At 38.7% G+C, this 16,906-nt stretch overlaps 1 protein-coding gene across 13 annotated transcripts in view; it reads left to right on the top strand.

Annotated features, from left to right (window-relative positions):
* The window catches only part of FOXN3 (forkhead box N3), a 218,092-nt gene that overhangs the window by 193,486 nt on the left and 7,700 nt on the right, over positions 1 to 16,906 (top strand). For 10 of the 13 annotated variants that reach the window (XM_074868571.1, XM_074868576.1, XM_074868572.1 and 7 more), the window contains 2 exons: positions 6,898 to 7,006; positions 14,573 to 14,596. In XM_074868571.1, coding sequence (XP_074724672.1) covers positions 6,898 to 7,006; positions 14,573 to 14,596 — 133 coding nt within the window. The remainder of the gene's footprint in view (positions 1 to 6,897; positions 7,007 to 14,572; positions 14,597 to 16,906) is intronic. The other 3 variants (XM_074868577.1, XM_074868574.1, XM_074868573.1) reach the window with 1 other exon arrangement.

Here is a 16,906-nt window from a genome sequence, read left to right as displayed (position 1 = left end):
ATAAACAGTGCTTGCAGAAAGCGTTTGGGTAGAAACCAGGAAACTGAGAGTCCTCTCAGCTCTGAACATCCATCTTCTTTTTTCCATATTGCTCACCACTACTCACCCAGGTTAGCTGGAAAGTAGTGGCCTTCAGGAGACTTTGCAGCACTGGTTTTGGTTCCTCAGAGGAGATCTGAAGTGCTGTGGTAAAGATGTTTGAGAAGATACGATCATGGAGTTTTGCTGGGCGCTCCTTAAAAAGCAGGCTTTCCAAGGGTGAGATCAACGTCTGTCTGGTTTGGAAATCTTTATGAATCTTTGTCTCAAAGCATATGGAACCCAGAATAGATACATTTCTTTTAAATTTGTTGGGAGAAGAAGTAATTGCCTAAAGAGATTTACTAATACTGTACCTCTATACTTTTAAAATTGTACCCCAATGAAGTTTGCTTTTTAAGTTAATGCAAGTGGATAGTATACGTGAAAGATATATTTAGAGGAATCAAGAGAAAAAATTGATATCAAACTGTCTTAATAACAGACAGAAATCCTCCCAATAGGATCAACTAGAACATGCTGTTTTCTTGGGACATTTTTATTTTATATGAAACTTGATAACTGTAATGTTCTGTTTGTACTGCTTGTGGACAAGTCACTTACTGTAACTTGACAGCTTCCAGCCTAACTTTTTATATCAGAAAATGATAAATCATTGACAGTAAAATGTTTCTTAATGGTATTTTTTCTGACAGTTCTGTATCAAAGTGAAAATTGGGAAAAGATATTTTCATAGGGTTGAAACTTCCCATTCTAGTTGCTGGGATTTTTTGGGGAATGGCATCCTCAACTTCTATTAAAGAGGAATTTTTTTTTTTACTTTAGTGTTTCAACACTAAATCATTAAAGTGAGGAAATAGAACTGGAAATAAAACTTACTTTTATGAAATGCTTTCTACTTATTTCTCCTTACTCCTCATATTTTGATTTAGCATCATGGTTTAGTTTGTTGTTGAGCAGTTCCAGCATGACCAAAGTGAAGAATCACTAACTGTGTTTTTTTACTTATACAAAAAATAACCCAGAAGATTGAATTATTTTTATTAAATGTCCTTAGACAAGGTATGAGTGTGATAGGATTATCAGGATACACTTCTCTCCCTCCACCTCAAAGTTTTGTTTAGAGTAAATTGCTTGTTGGATGCATCCTTGATTTGCAGCTTGTTACGACTACAGACTATGGAATTTAAGAGCTGTAAAATTGTCCTTGGGCAGTAAAATAGAAGGAAGTTTAGGCAGATGGCATCAAATTTATGCCTGGGATAAGACAGTTGAAGTGAATAAAGTTACACGTTTGGCAGATAGCATTTGCTTTTGGCAGCTTCTGACGTCCCATCAATTATACATTATTAGCAATTTCCTATTTTCAGTTCTTATAGCCTGAGATAAAGTATTCTGGTAAACACTGTCCTGGAAGAGAGATTGGCAGAAAAAAGCTGAAGCTGACAGATATTAGCAGAAACTCAGTATCTCTTGTCTATAATGATTTCTTCTGTGCTACAAGAGATGGGTCAGGGAAGAGAGCCCTGAGATAAATCCATCTGCCACATGATGATAGAAGAGGCAGAGAACCAGTCTGTCCCTACAGGATACCTTCATACTCTAATATTCCACTTTTTTAAAGTCTGTTTTCAAGAAATACTGTTCAGTCTTCCTCACTAGTCTGAATATTGGCTACTTGAGCTAGACAGTTTAATGAAGTGTATGCTTGTTTCCCACATGACATAAAGAACATGTTTGTTACCCCTTTCTTTTTCATTTCCTTGATTTACAACAAATCACTCTCAGTGCTGATATTTCATTTAACTTCCACGTGCCAACATTTAACCAAGAAGTTGGTTTCCTTATTTAGTGCACTGTTGGGGTGTCAGTGTGTCTGATGGCTCTATCCATTGAGTATATTCTCCTTCTTTTGTATTTCAGTTTTGCCAAATTGCTATATTGTGTGTTAGACAACCAAATCTTCAGGGAAGGACCCAGTCTGACATGGTTTTGATTGTTGTGAAGGTCTTGGATGAGGTTGTTACCTCATCTGGATGGGGGAAGTTTGCTTCACCAGCATGTGCACTTGCGGGTGAGAGATTATGGATCCAGTGTCTCAAGGGATGTGATGAAAGAAGTCCATAGTTTGCGATATTCTTTATACTCATCTGATGTGCACCCAAGACCATGCACTGAATTAAAATGGTCCTGCACTGGCTGTTGAGTGATTCTTACTTACTTTCCACCTCCAGAGGCTGAGTACGGGCTACAAAACAACATTAGATTTTTCAGGGCTTCTGTTGGATCAGTTTAACACTATCTGAATGTAGTGTTTTGATGGATCAAATTATGGTATGTTCTCCTACATGGCATTCACTTCATTGTCTGTTAAACTGGTTTGTGAAAGTTTGCTACAAAAGACAGATTATTTTCCCCCTTGGAGAATTTCAGAGATGCAGTCTTGATTTTTGACATTGGATACATTGCTTCTCTCTGCAGTTAGCCAGTGGAGACTTGAAATGTCGACAGATCCTACTCAGGTTGTGGAATTCCACCAGAACACCATAGGATCCAAAAATCATTTTCTCGTTCATGTAGCAGGTTAGGGGCAGATTCTCTGTACATGGCTTAACTACTCCACTGGAGGTATTTCCTGGGTTTAAGCTTCCTGAGAGCAGAATGAGATCCAGTGCCTCCTTGAAAACCTAGCAGTGATGAAAGCTGAAAGGTGAATAATGATTTTGGTGTTTCAGACTCTTCTGCATTTCACTAGGAACATTTTGTGAAAGAGGAAACCTTTATCAAAGAGATGCACAGATCTTTTTGCATTGTTTTCTTGAGCTGAGTTTCTCAGACATAAATATCTTTTGGCACTTGCACAGAAAAGGTGTAAATTACATTTCACACTTCTGGCTAGGAATTGGGAACCATGTAACCTGCCTGTACTGTTGGTTAAAGAAGCATTAGAAGAGAGGAGTCTGGACTGTAAGGTGTTAGTTCAGACTGGCACTGATTGATGATATGGCTTACAGTAAATTATCTTACCTCCACACCTTGAATCTTCAATCTAAAATATAAATACCTCACCTCAAAGTATGGTTTTGAAATGTAATTAAAGCTTGTAAGGCATAAATGTATCTTTGGAATAAAAGGACCATGTATTTTCCAGTAAATAATCCACAACCCTTCAAAATTACCAACATGTGGAAATAATTCTATGGGTAATGAGTAGCCATCTTCATACAGCCTGCACAAAGGCAGGGAGAGTGTCTGTGTACGAGGGACAATGTATTAGCAGTTTATATACATAGATTTTTAAAAAATAAATTACTGTCATTTTGGGAAGGATGAGTATTGATGCTTTAAATGCTATAAGTAGAGATACATGAGCAATAGAGGTAGTCTTACAGTGGCACACTGGTTATGGGGATAGCTAAAAATTAAAACCTTCTACCATTGAATTATTTTGATCCTGCTTTTCATTTTAGGTTTAGAATGCTACAGAAACAAATTTATCAGCAAGTTGTGGGGTTTTGGGTTTTTTTGTTATGGTTCCAGATGTTTACTGAAAGGATACGCTGCATCATCCAGTGTCCTCCTTCAGTTGATCCCTTGCATAGAACCTTTCTGTTTGTCTGTCTGCATAACTTAACTAGTTGATGTAGTGGTACTGCTGCATCATAATTCAGAGAGTTTTGGGAAGCAAAAATAAAAACCAGTAGCAATAACACTGCTGTTGCAAGCTGAAATAGTTATTGAATTCTGCATAGTGATTTCAATATACAGAGCTGTGGTGTACTTCAGAGAAAAGTTAGAATCAGAGAATCATACTTAAGGCTCTTCTGTCCTGAATAGTCCTATTGAAGCCTTTCAGTGAGTGGTGGCAATTGAAGTGAATTTCATAGGCACCACATTTCGTAGGTACCAAGTTGTCTCTTTGCTGATATTTTCAGAGGACAGCAAACTTCTACCTTTTCTTTTTTTTAAAACAGTTGTTAATTCCTGAAGGGAAGATGGGGGGGGGGAAGTGTGTCTGTGTATGTTTTTAAATGTGAAGCTTTCAAAGAGAGTGTTCCTGAATAGCACACCATGACTTACAAATCTGCAAAGGGTCGAGGAAGATGGAGGATTTGTTCGAGTGGGAATGTCAACATATAGAAAGTCTAAGCTATGAGACTTGGCAGTGTATTTTCTATATATAGGAGTGCAGGAAAAAAGGAAACTCAGAGAAGGTAAACAAGGAAAGACGTCGGACAGTATGTTTAGAGAAGTGATGGGTTAGTGAACAGGATTTTTTAAAGAAGCAGTGGGAGTTGTCAGTAAGGCAGAAAGGGCAGGAGAGGAGAAAGGATAAGATAAGCATCACCTAACTGCAACAGACCAGGATAATGAGGTAGCCATGGAAAGAAGACTTTGAGCATCAAGGAGCCTGTTGCTCTCTTTTTGCAGTAGAACTTTCGGTGTGTTTGCTTTCAAGTTTTACATGTGTATGTGTATTTAGGCAACATCCACTGGCATGTGGCTCTGTATGTATACATAAATGTTTCATTTCAATATAAAACTTCATGGTTTGTATCAGAGTAAAGAGAAAATTCACAGATCTTTCTTGGTCAAAACTTCTGGTTCATTTATTTTTAATGGGATTTTGTAAACGTAGAAAAAACTGTACTGTGTAGCGAGTACAAAATTTGTCCCTTGTGAAAACCTGTTGGAAAAACCATGCCCATTGGGAATGGTGTGTTTCGTCGATCTTTTGATATTTAGCAGGTTTATCTGTTGCTTTGAATTTACCTGTTATCTGTGCATTTTAGGTTAGCCATATCCTTGAGCAGACTGCTTTTCTTTCATGACATTGGTATTTTGGCCATCTTAAGGTCATGCTGTTGAAACAAATATAATAAGAAATTCAGATTTTGGAGTTTTTAGCAAGATAACATTCCTCTACAGTATCTACAAACTCAAACATTGGAGCATTGAAAGCCTGATAGTGTCCCCTGAGTGAAACAGATCTGATCGATTTCTCATAATCTAGTGCTGGAGGAAAAAGTGCACAAAGTAGTGAAGTATAAATAGCAAAAAGCAATTTTTAAATTATTTTGGTCATTGAAAGCTGACCCTAGTTGTTATAAAGTAGATTCTGTAATTTTAGCCATTTGAGGCTGTACTTAAGCACCTAAATAGAAATGACCTGTTCTTCAGAGGTGCTCAAAAGCAAGAGTGGGTATAACGCAGTGACAAGATTTGATTAGGGTGGTGATGTGCTGTCACCAGCAGGAGAAAGAAGATTATTTTCCCAGAACTAATCTGTGTGGTCTGGAGTGAAGTAAGGTGAGCATCAGGATAGCAGGAAGGGAGGTGCGGATCTGGCTTGGTGTTGATAGGAAGTTGAAATGCACCTCAGCAACTTAGAAATAATGTACTTCTGAGCCTGTGTTTTTCTGCCTCGGAATACACTAATCTTTTCGGGTGTGAGCATTTGAAATTGGGCATGTAAAGTGTTATGTGTTGATTCTTAGGCTGAATGATTTTTCTACTCTCCCTGTAATTTGTTTAAAAATAAAATTCTGTAGGTGTATATAAAGTGATATGGTTTACATTTATCTTACATGTGTTTATATAATATCTGTATGTTTAAAAAGAATACATCCAGAGTAATAATACATCCAGAGTAATGATCAGCATTATCTTTTTGAGCATTCACCATCAGGGGAAGTTACAGTATGAATGATGACTTACAGTAAAGAAAAACTGAGCGAACTGGCTAGCTGTGGATGTTAAAGAAGCAGGTTCATGTTGAGGCTGTAGAAGGTTACTGTTCCAACCTGAAGGGACATAATACCTGTGCAAACAAATGGCATTACACATAAGTCCCTGGTAAGTGCCTAGGATAAGAACTGTGTTCAGTAGGCCTGCATCCCACAGTGGAGGAGGAAAATGCTGAGGACCTGGAAAGGACAGACTCTTCCTTTGGTGGTGCCTTGGTAGTGCTTCCTCTGCTGTTCCTTCAGCTGAGGGGGTGGCTGCCCTAGGCTGAGCCTGGATAGAAACATGCCTGGATAGAAAAGAAGTACTTGGTTGTAGGTTAAAATCTTGTTGGCCAGAGCTGCAGTTTTCAATATACAGCCAAGTTAAAAGGCCCAGTGAAATCTTTCATCTGTAGTGGCCAGTACCTGGGCAGTTCAGTGTCAGTGGCATCAGTGCGCCGTGTTGAATGGGGGATGTCGGCTGTGACCCGGCCATGTGCTGAAGGCGCATGACTGCTGTCAGGTTGGGTGACAGAGGTCATCGGTGGCAAAAGAGAGGGGCTAATTAGTGGTATGGAGCTAACGCCTTTTTAGCCTCTTCTCTTTCACTTGCTGGTAAATCCACATTTGTAGATAATATTTTATTTTGCAGGAGACAGAGGCCAAGAGATTGCTGCTCAGAAAGTAAGCTGGGATGATAAAAAGCTATGACCTGTGTTCTTGCAGTGAAGTGCTTATATTCTGTTTATCTGTAAACGGTCATTGTTTTCTTACTGTAGACAAAGTAGTTATATCTGTGCTCATAGCTGCTTTTGACTCTAAGCACATGCATTCCCAGCAGAATGGTGATTGCAAAACAAAAGTGATTCTGTTGTACGAGGAATGATCTGCAGCAACTAGGTCAGGCAGTGGCTTCCACAAGCCATGTTATCATTGGTTGCTGTTAAATTTTTTGCCATGAAAATAGCATCGGAAATAGCATGGCATTCACAAAAGTTGAGGCTGAGATATTCAAGGTAAGCAGTGTGTACTACACAATCCTCTCGAATGTTTTCTCATTTGCTCCTACATTTTTCTAACTTTTCCTTTAAAAGAAAAAATGTTGGGTTTTTTGTTTGTTTTTTTCTTTTAGTTCCTCCGGGAGTGATACAAAATGGAGCTCGAGTTCTGAGTAGAGGAATATTTCCTGGAGCCAGGCCATTGCCAATCAACCCTATAGGAAGCATGGCTGTTGCAGTAAGGTAAGAGTGGCTCATTGCGGGATCTTTATGAAATAAATCAGTATTTTGCAGGGAATGTAAAAGTATATGTAAGCTCTGGTCAACAGATACTTTGCTGCTTGCTAGTACTTGTGAGGTTCTAAATGAATAAAACTCTGCCACCTAAAATTCTTGGGTTATCATTCTTCACGAGATAGTCATGACATATCTGTCTGTTGCACACTGGTTTGTAAAAAGCAGTTTTATTTTCACTAGCAAATTGCAGGCAGTTTGTGGTGAGAACCTCCTACAGTGACCTGTTTTTCTAATGCTTCTTCCTGCTCCTCCCTCCCTCCCTCTCTCTCTCTTTGTCTCACTCACTCCCTCCCTCCCTTTTCTTAAAGACCTTTTCCTGGATTAAATACCAATGAGAAGAGTATCAATAATATTAAAGCAAATTCTGAAAGATATCTAAACATATAGCTGTTGTTATTAACATAGGTCTTTGTGAGGCAGTTTCTTTCACTAGAGTTTCTATTTCAAGGTTTCACCGAAACATTCAAGGATAAAAAGTTATTTGAAGATACTCAACTTTTTCAGAAAGCAGGGCAGTAAGAGACATCTAGTGATAGCAATAAGAACTGTGGTTCAGTGGTTTGCTTTACTTAAAGCAGTGACGGTTTGTTGGTGGAAGAACAGTTTGCCTCAGGTGTAGCTCCATTTTCAGTCAGTCACAACAGAGATTAATTTGGTCAAGTGTGCTGCCAGTGCCCTTCTGTTTCAGAACTGTCAGTATCTGGAAAAGCTATTTCAGCTCAGGCCCCTGGGTATTCTGGGTGGGGTTTCATAATTAGCGCTGACCCTGCTTTGCTGGGCTGTTCCAATTAGACCCTCTGATCTCAGTAAATGGCTGCAAGGCAGTGAAATAAACTATGTCAATAGCTACTTACTCCGTTATTATTTACTTGGGATTTTTTTCCCGTTTGCTCTTTTTTTATTCCTTTTCAGAATCAGCGTCTAGCTCTTTCAGTACACTATTTCCATCCAGTAAATGGAGGGAGAGAGAGAGAGAGAACCTATGACATTCATTGACTCTTGATGCTTAAAATGCGTAGAGGGGAAGACACTAATTGGAATAAAATCGATATTTTTGATGGGTAACTGTTCCAGCTGTTTTTCACATTTGCTACACTGAAGGGATGCCACCCTGAGGGTCATCCTCCAGAAGTCTGCAGAGTTCCTCTCCATCTCACTTTACCACAGTCTGGCTTTGCTAGCAGTGGAGGTCAACCGTCTTCAGTAGCTTTGATGCTAGCTTTAGCCAGGGCTTGTATTCTGCTGCAGTGGGGATTGCAGAGCTGTGGGACTACTGGATCGTTAATTACATACAGTTTTTATGAGGTGTCTGAGCTAAACAGAGGACACAGTGGTCTGAGTATTCTCTCTTATCTGCACTTTCTGCTTAGACCCCGTTTCATAATCAGAGTTGACTCAAGGAGGAGATAGAATTGGTTTTCCTTCCAGGCCTCTTGAAAACTTCTTTCTGTGTAGACATCGTCAAATTACTATGCTGTAAGGCTGCATATAGTTACATTTTATGCATTTTCTGAGCACTACTTCTCTGGTTTTTTCCTATCAGGTAGAACAGGATCTTTACCAGCTACCCGCTAATGTAGATTTGGGAAATTAAGGACTTTACCCCTCTCCTGCTTATGTTCTTTTTGCTCGTCTCAGAGAAAAACATTTATAATTAGTTAATGCAGACATTTCTAATTCTTTTTGTTCTCTTCTCCAGCCTTAGGCAGTATGAGAAATAGCTTACTATGATTATATTCCTGGTCTGCATGATGTCTGCTCATATTTAAGGTCTCCTGCAATATCCCCTTTTCTAATTCTTGAAAAGGGGGTAGAGGGTGGGGAGAAGAGGCCTTGAAAGCTTTTGAGAAGTTAGGGGACTCTGCAATAGAGCAAGTTCAGCAAGCAGTTTTGACTTGTTTTTCTCAGGGATAAGATCCAGAATTTCTCTAAGAATAAGGTCAGTCTGGATACACTGCCTCTTAGAACATCATCTGGTCCTCTCAAAACTGGATACTTCTGTTATCAGTTACTGTAAAAATGACGCCCTGTTTCTTGGTGCTTACCCCTCTCTTCAGATACACAGGGCTAAATAGGACCTGTGATGTCGAGCTTTTCATGGCATCTCATGAGAATAACTTTGCTTATCATGTGCAGCAGGCGGAATTTACCACAGCATCCGTGCAGCCACCTTCTGTTGCAGTTAAGAGTAGGAGCACAGCTCACATGGAGCTGTCACTCCTGCATAGGGGGAGATGCTCCAGTCAGGCTGGCACGGAATTTTTTTAGACCTGTTCAGGTGCAGGAAGGTTGATTTCCTCTTCCAGCTTTCACCAGGAGGGAGGTCTGCTGGGAAGCCACAGGAGGTGGTGCAGTCTCCTGTTGGTTATCTGCAGAAATTTTGTGCCTCTGCCTATATATTGAGAAGCCAGACAGCTTCTTTCCAAGTTTTTACATGGATCTTTATTTTCTTGAGAAGAGTTTCTTTGGTGGTCTAAGTAAAAGACCTAAAACCACCTTAAAAAGGTGGTTTTCATTGTGCATATAGGGGACCTCTAGTATTTTCTTGGTAGTGGATCCTTGCATAATAAATTAAACCTCTTAACTGGTTTTCTTTAGTTACCATATGTAGGAGTTAAGGGTTCTTCTGTAAGGTGCTGTCCTGTTGGAATTTCCTTGCTTGTCTGAGCTGTTTATTTAATTTCATATTTATTTCCTCAGTATCTTAATGGTCTTCGGTTTTGTTGTCCCCCAAACTGCATGCAAGTAACTTACAGTATGTTGTTCTGTTAGTGTCAAAACTGAGTAAGAAAAAGTTTGGTCTTGGGTTAAATTTGCACTAGGTGGAGTGTTTTGACTAATCTGTTATTCAGAAAGGAGACCAAAATCATAGCACTGGACTAAGATGCTGAAATCTGTGATTTCTGATGTATTAGCTCCCATCAGTTGGAAAGTTTATTCTGCTATTCTTCAACAGTGTGACAGTGTATTAGCATATTTTGTTCCTGCACAAGGTACCAATGTGTTGCTGTTCCCATGTAATTACATGTAATTATTTTTTATCTATAAAATACAATTGAATTAAGTAGTCTGGATTAAAAAACCCTACTGAAAAGTATTTAACAAACACAACAAATCTGCCACTTTCCATGAATAAAGAATAGCAGTTGAGAGAGAAAACATCATTATGTTGTAGTGCATTTGGCTTAAATTGCACAAATAGGCCTTTCGTTCCAATCTACAAATGGAAAAGGCATCCCACACTATTTTTACTTTGAAAATCATCCTCTGGTGTTAAATCTCCACAGCAGAGAGTAATTGGATGTGTTTTGACAGTAGCTTTTTATTTACTTTATTCACACCACTTTTAGCTTGTTTACCATCCATATTTTCCATGTTGTGGCTGACAAGTCTAAGACCCACCCGAAGACAGCAGGGGAGAATAACGCTTCAAAGCTGCACAGCGTGTAGCATGTCTCTAACATGAGATCCATCATATATATTTTTGGCAGACTATATCCCCATACAGTTCCCTGAGAGATTCTAAAAGCAAATGCAGTGATAGTCTGGATATGTAGGAAAGAAAATACTAACTTACAAAGGTATTCAATGAAAGCAGGCAAAGCCAGTAGTGCCTTACATGCAGCAAGGAGTTGGTTGTGCTTTGAAGGTGACCTCTTGCTATGTACATCCATTGGAAACTACCTTTTAAATGTTTACTTAGGAGGACTTTTGTGTCCACTTTAGTAGGCATAGTCTCTATCAAAGTGGCCGGTGCACCTGCCAACATGCATCTTGGCAAGGTGCAAGAAGCTCTATGATATATAATCTATGTAATCTACATAATCTATATGTAATCACCTTCTACATGAGTGAGGTGTTATCAGTTACACCAACCCTTTGGAAGAGCACAAGCTTGGAAGCTGTTATAATATTAGAGCTATTTGAACTACGATTTAGTGCATTCAGCAGACAGCCTCCACCATGATGCTTGTAATTTTCTTTGGTTATCCATAGCGCATCAGTGGTTTGCGTCTGTGTCTGCATCCTGCCGCAGTGCAGTAGACATACTGAGCCTAAGCCTCACCTGCCTGATGTGGGCACATCCACTGAGGTGAGGTTGATGGAATTTCCACAGAGAATATCACCAGCTGTGTGGCATAGGCCTTGTAATTCGGTCCAGGTTATTCTGCAAAAGATGTTTTGCAAAATATCCTTGGTAATTTTTATGTATTAGGCTTTTTTCTTTTTTTTTTCCCCAAATGTTCACTGATACCTACAGGGGCTGCTGAACAGCGTTCAGATGGGCTCCCAGGGAATCCAGGGTTCATGAAGCACTGGTCTTTAGTGCATTTTGTACTGTGTAGGCCATGCTTCCTCATTTTTTTTGGCCAGATTATGGTGCTGATAGTCGTGGCCAGTGGGGCTTAATGGCCTGTTCAGCGGTCTGTTCTGATGGGAAGGCCAAATAAAAACCACATCCTGTAACACTAGCCAGCAAATGAGTGTGAGATGGAGGTGAGAAAGAGGGAAGAAGAGTTTGCAGCCACCTTGGTGGGAAAACTTAAGAAGCAGGTAAAACCTTTAGGATTTGGGAAGAGCTAAGCAGAGCCAGTCCCAGTAAAGATGCTTTGGCTGGATTTGCCATTCTCTTTGTTTGTCGATGTGTCAGAAGTGTCGGAATGGAGGATAGTGTAGACTTCAATGCCTAACTGCCTTTTTTAGCTCATGTTTCCCCAGAATGAATCCAAGTTATTGTATTCAGCTAGCTGAAAACTTTGGGAAAACTTCTTTATATGCCACTTGTGCCTAGGTAATAGGTTAAATTCCTTTTGGTAGCGTTTGTTAGAAGTACTTTGGTTTTTTAAATTATTGCAGGTTAAAAATAAAAATTAATGGGAAATTACTTGGGGGTTTTTTCCATTTTTTTAAATTCTCCTTTCTCACCAACCACTTGTAGCTTCTCAAGGAATGTCACAACTATCTGTAAATTGCAAACACAAGCTTCCTGGAGAATTTCCCTAAGTAAAAAAAAATTTCTGTTCAAGTTTCCGAAGCAAAATGTTCCCTCTTACTAGGGAAAGCAAGTACATCTGTACTGGCAGAGCTACTGCTCTTCCTTTATTTTGGAAAAAAAAACCCCAAACCAAAACCAAACCAAAACAAAAACCAACCAAAAACCAACAAAACACCCCAAAGTGCAACACTAACAAACCTTACCTACTTCACCATGAGTAGATTCTTCTGCTATTAATGCCACAGTTCCTTGTGCAGCTCCTGATCATTGGGGTGTGACAGGAATGCATTTTGTGCCTAATTTTATTTGAAGATGGAAGATTGTTATTTATTATTATTTTCACTTTAAATTTATAGGGCAATTACTAGATTATTTCTCAGGCCTAACTTTCATTATGGTGACTTTATTTCTGATGCTGGCTTTATTTTTGCTTATTTTTCCCCTCCCTTGAAGCAGCTATTCAAGCAATGATTAAATAAACCAAACATAAGTAACATGTACAGCGTAGATGCCAAAACATAAGTAAAATTATGTACTTAATTATCTGTGAATGATTATTTTTGCTTAGGTAAAGGTTAATTGTATATTCTTAATGTTCTTGCTTATTACTGGCATGATCAGCTTAACAAACACCAAATCATGCTTGTTGCATTGCATTCCCCTTCCCACCTGTAACAGACAGGATGAGTTATCCTTGGGAGCTGAAGGAATCCTTTAGTAACTAAAGAGCAAAAATACTGGCTGACTTGATTCTTCTTTGCAAAATGCAGAGTGCTGCATTTGTCTTAACTTCAGATCTGCTGTTGAGAGTGACGAAGTGCTCTTTCTGCTGGCAGTTCATGACTCACATTTACTGTGGTTCTTTGCATACAATTATGCTGTGAAGTACCTTTGTAAGAGCTTCTATCAGTAGTGTGACTGACTTGTTGTTGACTTCTAACTCAATAACCCCTGATAGAATCTCATCATACAGCAAGTGAGCATCACTTACTTTTCATACGCTGTTCATCCTCCTGTCTGCTGGTATGTAATGGTTTTAAGGGTCAGTTCAACTACCTATAGCTAAAAGTTCTCACTGTCCTGAATTTCCCTTTGAAATTATGTTATCTATACAGTAAAAAAGAGTCTTACCTTTTTTTAACAAACCTGGAACCTGTCAAAATCCACAAACCCAAGTTACCTGTGCTGCTTTCTTCGTATCTTTTCACTGGGTGTTTCCAATTACATACCAAAACTGTCACCTATGGGTATACAATATCTGTCATCCAGAAGGATCAGAGATAGATAAGGTGATATTTAAACTCCACATAGGTTTGCTTTGTTCATCAAAGGAATATACCTGTCTCTGGTGTGGAATACAGCATTTTTCAGCAAAACTTTTTGCCGTTTTTCAAACAGAATGCGATTACCTATCTTTTTTTAAAGCTAGTAGAGAAATTTAAGGGAGATATATCTACCCTTAGTAAAATGACTGAGACTTACTTTCGTCTTACCCTGAGGAAGACCCCTTTGAAAGGGAAAGGCACTAACACTTGTGCAAAAAACGTTATTTCCTTACCAGCTTAATCCAGCTGCTGGGAGTCCCATCTGGCTCCTGATGACATTAGTAGCAGAACTCATATCCATGGAGTCAGGCTTTCAAAAGTCCAGACTTACCTCTGCAATGCTTGAGGGTTGTGTCATTGTGCTACAGCCAAATTGAAGTATTTTGAGAAGAACCTGTGCATGGTACTTTTATCCGTATAACTATGGTTAAGATCCCTCAAGCAAATAAAACAGTCCATGTCAGCAGGATGAAAAGCTCTAGAGACTGTCCCATGGACTTTACTGAAAGGGCAAGCCACTGGTTTAAAACATGAAAATACTTCAGTTTCTGGAAATTTTGAAATAACGTTTTGAACAAAGAAATGGGGAAAAAATAAGGTATTACTTGAAATAAATTTCCCCTCACTGTTACAGTAAGCACAGTATTCTTAAATACCTTTTCTTCCCCTCTGTAATTTAAAAATAACCCAAACATCAGAGCAAGCACTTGTTTTAAAAATCTATTATTGTTTCAGTAACAAACTTAGATTTACAACCAGAACTATGAGCAAAAATAGATCAGCTGGCCAAAATCTGTCCCCTGAAACCCAGGGGAGTTCTGTCCGCTGATGATCTAGATTGAACTAAGTAGATCAGAGATTCATTTCTTAGTGAGTGTGTGACTGTATAAGAGCGATATAAAGCTTCAGAATATCTTAGAAGCATGTACAGACTATGAATGGTTTAGATATTAGTTTATTCAACTCTTACTAAGTTACTAATTTACTAATTGTAAGTAATTCTTCACATCTTACGTTTGAGCTGTTGCATATCAAGATATAAATCAGATTAATTTACTTTCAGGGTGTGTGACTTTTGATCTTGTGAGTATCCTAAAACACTCTGCCTGTATAACTCCTTCTTTCTGCAAATATCCTTTGCTAATTCTCTCCTTGACCTGCTTTCTCTTCCTTTTTTATTTCCCCAAGCAGAACTGGTTGGAAATCTTTCAAAATGTAAGTGAAAACCAAAGATTTTTCTGAGATGCAAATGCTATCCATTTCCTGACCAGTTCCACCATAGATGCCTTTCTTCTGAAGTATATTGGTATTTCCTTTCCTCCCATTTTTTTTTTAACTGATTTATTTTTTGCACCTTTCTGTGGACTTGTTTTTCTTTGTCATCATCCTGTTTGCAGTCACTCCCTGTGGGATGCTAACCCATAGTAGTACACCTTCCCCTAGGACATTGCTTCTGTAATCCCAGGCCTTCCATTCTATTTTTATGCTTTTTTGAAAGGATTGAGATCTGGAGTAAGTCCCATGGGCAGAGCTTTTGAATCCAAATTATAGCCCCTTTATGTAAAAGCAAACACCAGAGACTCAAGAGCGGGGCAAATCAGGGATGTCTTTTTGGCACATGGTTGCTCTGTTCCATGGAACTGTAGCTTTCCTTTTATTGATAGTCTCTCAGTACAAACTAACAAATAGGAGTAGATCTAATAACATAAAAATGGGCATCTTGATTTAAATCCCATCTGTTAGAAGCCTTGTTCACTAATAACCTAGTCAGTAGGAATCCCATTGGAGTTCCCACCTATTCTTTCCTGTGTTTGTTTCCTTGGAGCGAGAATTTATTGCTATTTTTTAATGGAAAATTAGTAGCATGTGATTTTTATTGAGCCACATTGCTCTGACTATTAGCTGCCTAGTAAAATCAAGTAACTTTAATTTTATGCTAATTTATGATAATTTTTAACATCTTTAAATGTAAATTTACCCTAAAAATGAAGAATCTGTCACTTAAAATGCATCACATACTTCCTTGTAATGACTGATCTTAAGGAATTGGTTATAAATTCACCTTACAACTAGTTTAGTATGGATGATTTCTTCTTTTAAGCATTTGGCATCCTCTAATGACAACCCCTGCAGTGGCAAACCATCACAGAGTAAATGCAGCTGGCTTGCTGCACAATCATGAATGACATTGCATATAGTTATTAATAATTGAAGGAGCTTTGTGTATTCCTTCTGGGTTCTGTATATAATTTATGGATCATAAAGCTAGTCGAAAATCTTGGGGAAAATAATTTTGTTGAGCAAAAGAGGTTGGCAAGAGGCTTTCTTTGCTAATAACTGGGCCTTCTATTACATACATTTCTTTGAAAATACTGTAAATAAGAACATTTGGAATGACTGATAATTTGCTACCTTCTAGCATTGTCCTGCTACTGGTTCACAAAAGCCTGCTTCTTGTTTCAGCAAGCTCTACAGACAAGAGCACTTAGATGAATAGGAGCTGTGGAATTATGTATCACTCTTAAATTTTCCACCTTTCAGCCTTACCTTTCAGAAATGGACAATACTTTGCTGTTTCTTCTATAAAGAAGCCAGATGTGAGGTCCATTCCTTGAAATCTAAAGCACTTCCCATTTTTTAAGTAGAAGAGCAGTAATGCTCTGGACTTGCCACTGTGCCATTCCTCTTAAGAAATACCTATGTTCAGTGTGTGCGTTGAACAAAAGGTTTTAATCCAGCACTGCTGTGAGTGTGCAAAAGCACTCTAGTGATAGCATGAAGATGGCAAGAGTAGATTTTAAAGCAGTTTATCATATGATACTTTAAATGGTCTTGCTTGGTTGGGTTTTTTTTCACTGGTAGAGCAGTTCAAGGCTGGTGAATTGGCGGGTGGCAATGATGATGCCTTTACTCAATGATGAGCATCCTCCTTTTCAGCAGGAATTAAGCACTGTACAGGGTCAGTCCCTTCTCTAACAGACTTGCAAGCATTGTAGTCTGTATTGTAGTCAGTGGCAATGTTCTAATATGTTGCAGTGCAGAAAGGAACACTGTTATTTTTTAAATATATCGTGCTGCAGTAGTTCCCACAGCACCAAATGCCATAAAACCAAAGGGGAAAATCACAACTTCTAGAGCAAAACCAGATTTTTTTTTTCCTACTGATTGTTTATAAACAGATTGTAATATTTTGTTGGCAGCTAGTGGCTTAAGATTCTATTGCTTTTAAGATTATTCATAAACAGATCACAATCAGAAATGTGACTGGACCTGGGTTTTATACTTAGTTGCTGCTTCTGTCAGAAGTTCTAAATGGAAGCTGTGCTACTTCCAGGTGAAACATCTCCTACCCTTGGAATGCTAGACCTGGAAAAGAGTCTTTGAGAGGAGGCAAAGAAGTACTCCAGAAAGCTAGTGTCTCTTCCCCACATTTTTGGTAGTATGATTTTCTGTGGAAAAGGAGAGAGGATATTTATGCAACTCATCAGAGTTTATTTACAGTAGATAAAATAATGGGTTTTTTTT

This window comes from Strix uralensis, chromosome 4 (assembly GCF_047716275.1).
Source record: "Strix uralensis isolate ZFMK-TIS-50842 chromosome 4, bStrUra1, whole genome shotgun sequence".
Lineage (NCBI taxonomy): Eukaryota > Metazoa > Chordata > Aves > Strigiformes > Strigidae > Strix > Strix uralensis.
Note: the sequence above shows the minus strand (reverse complement) of the source record. Positions and strands in the feature narration are given on the sequence as shown.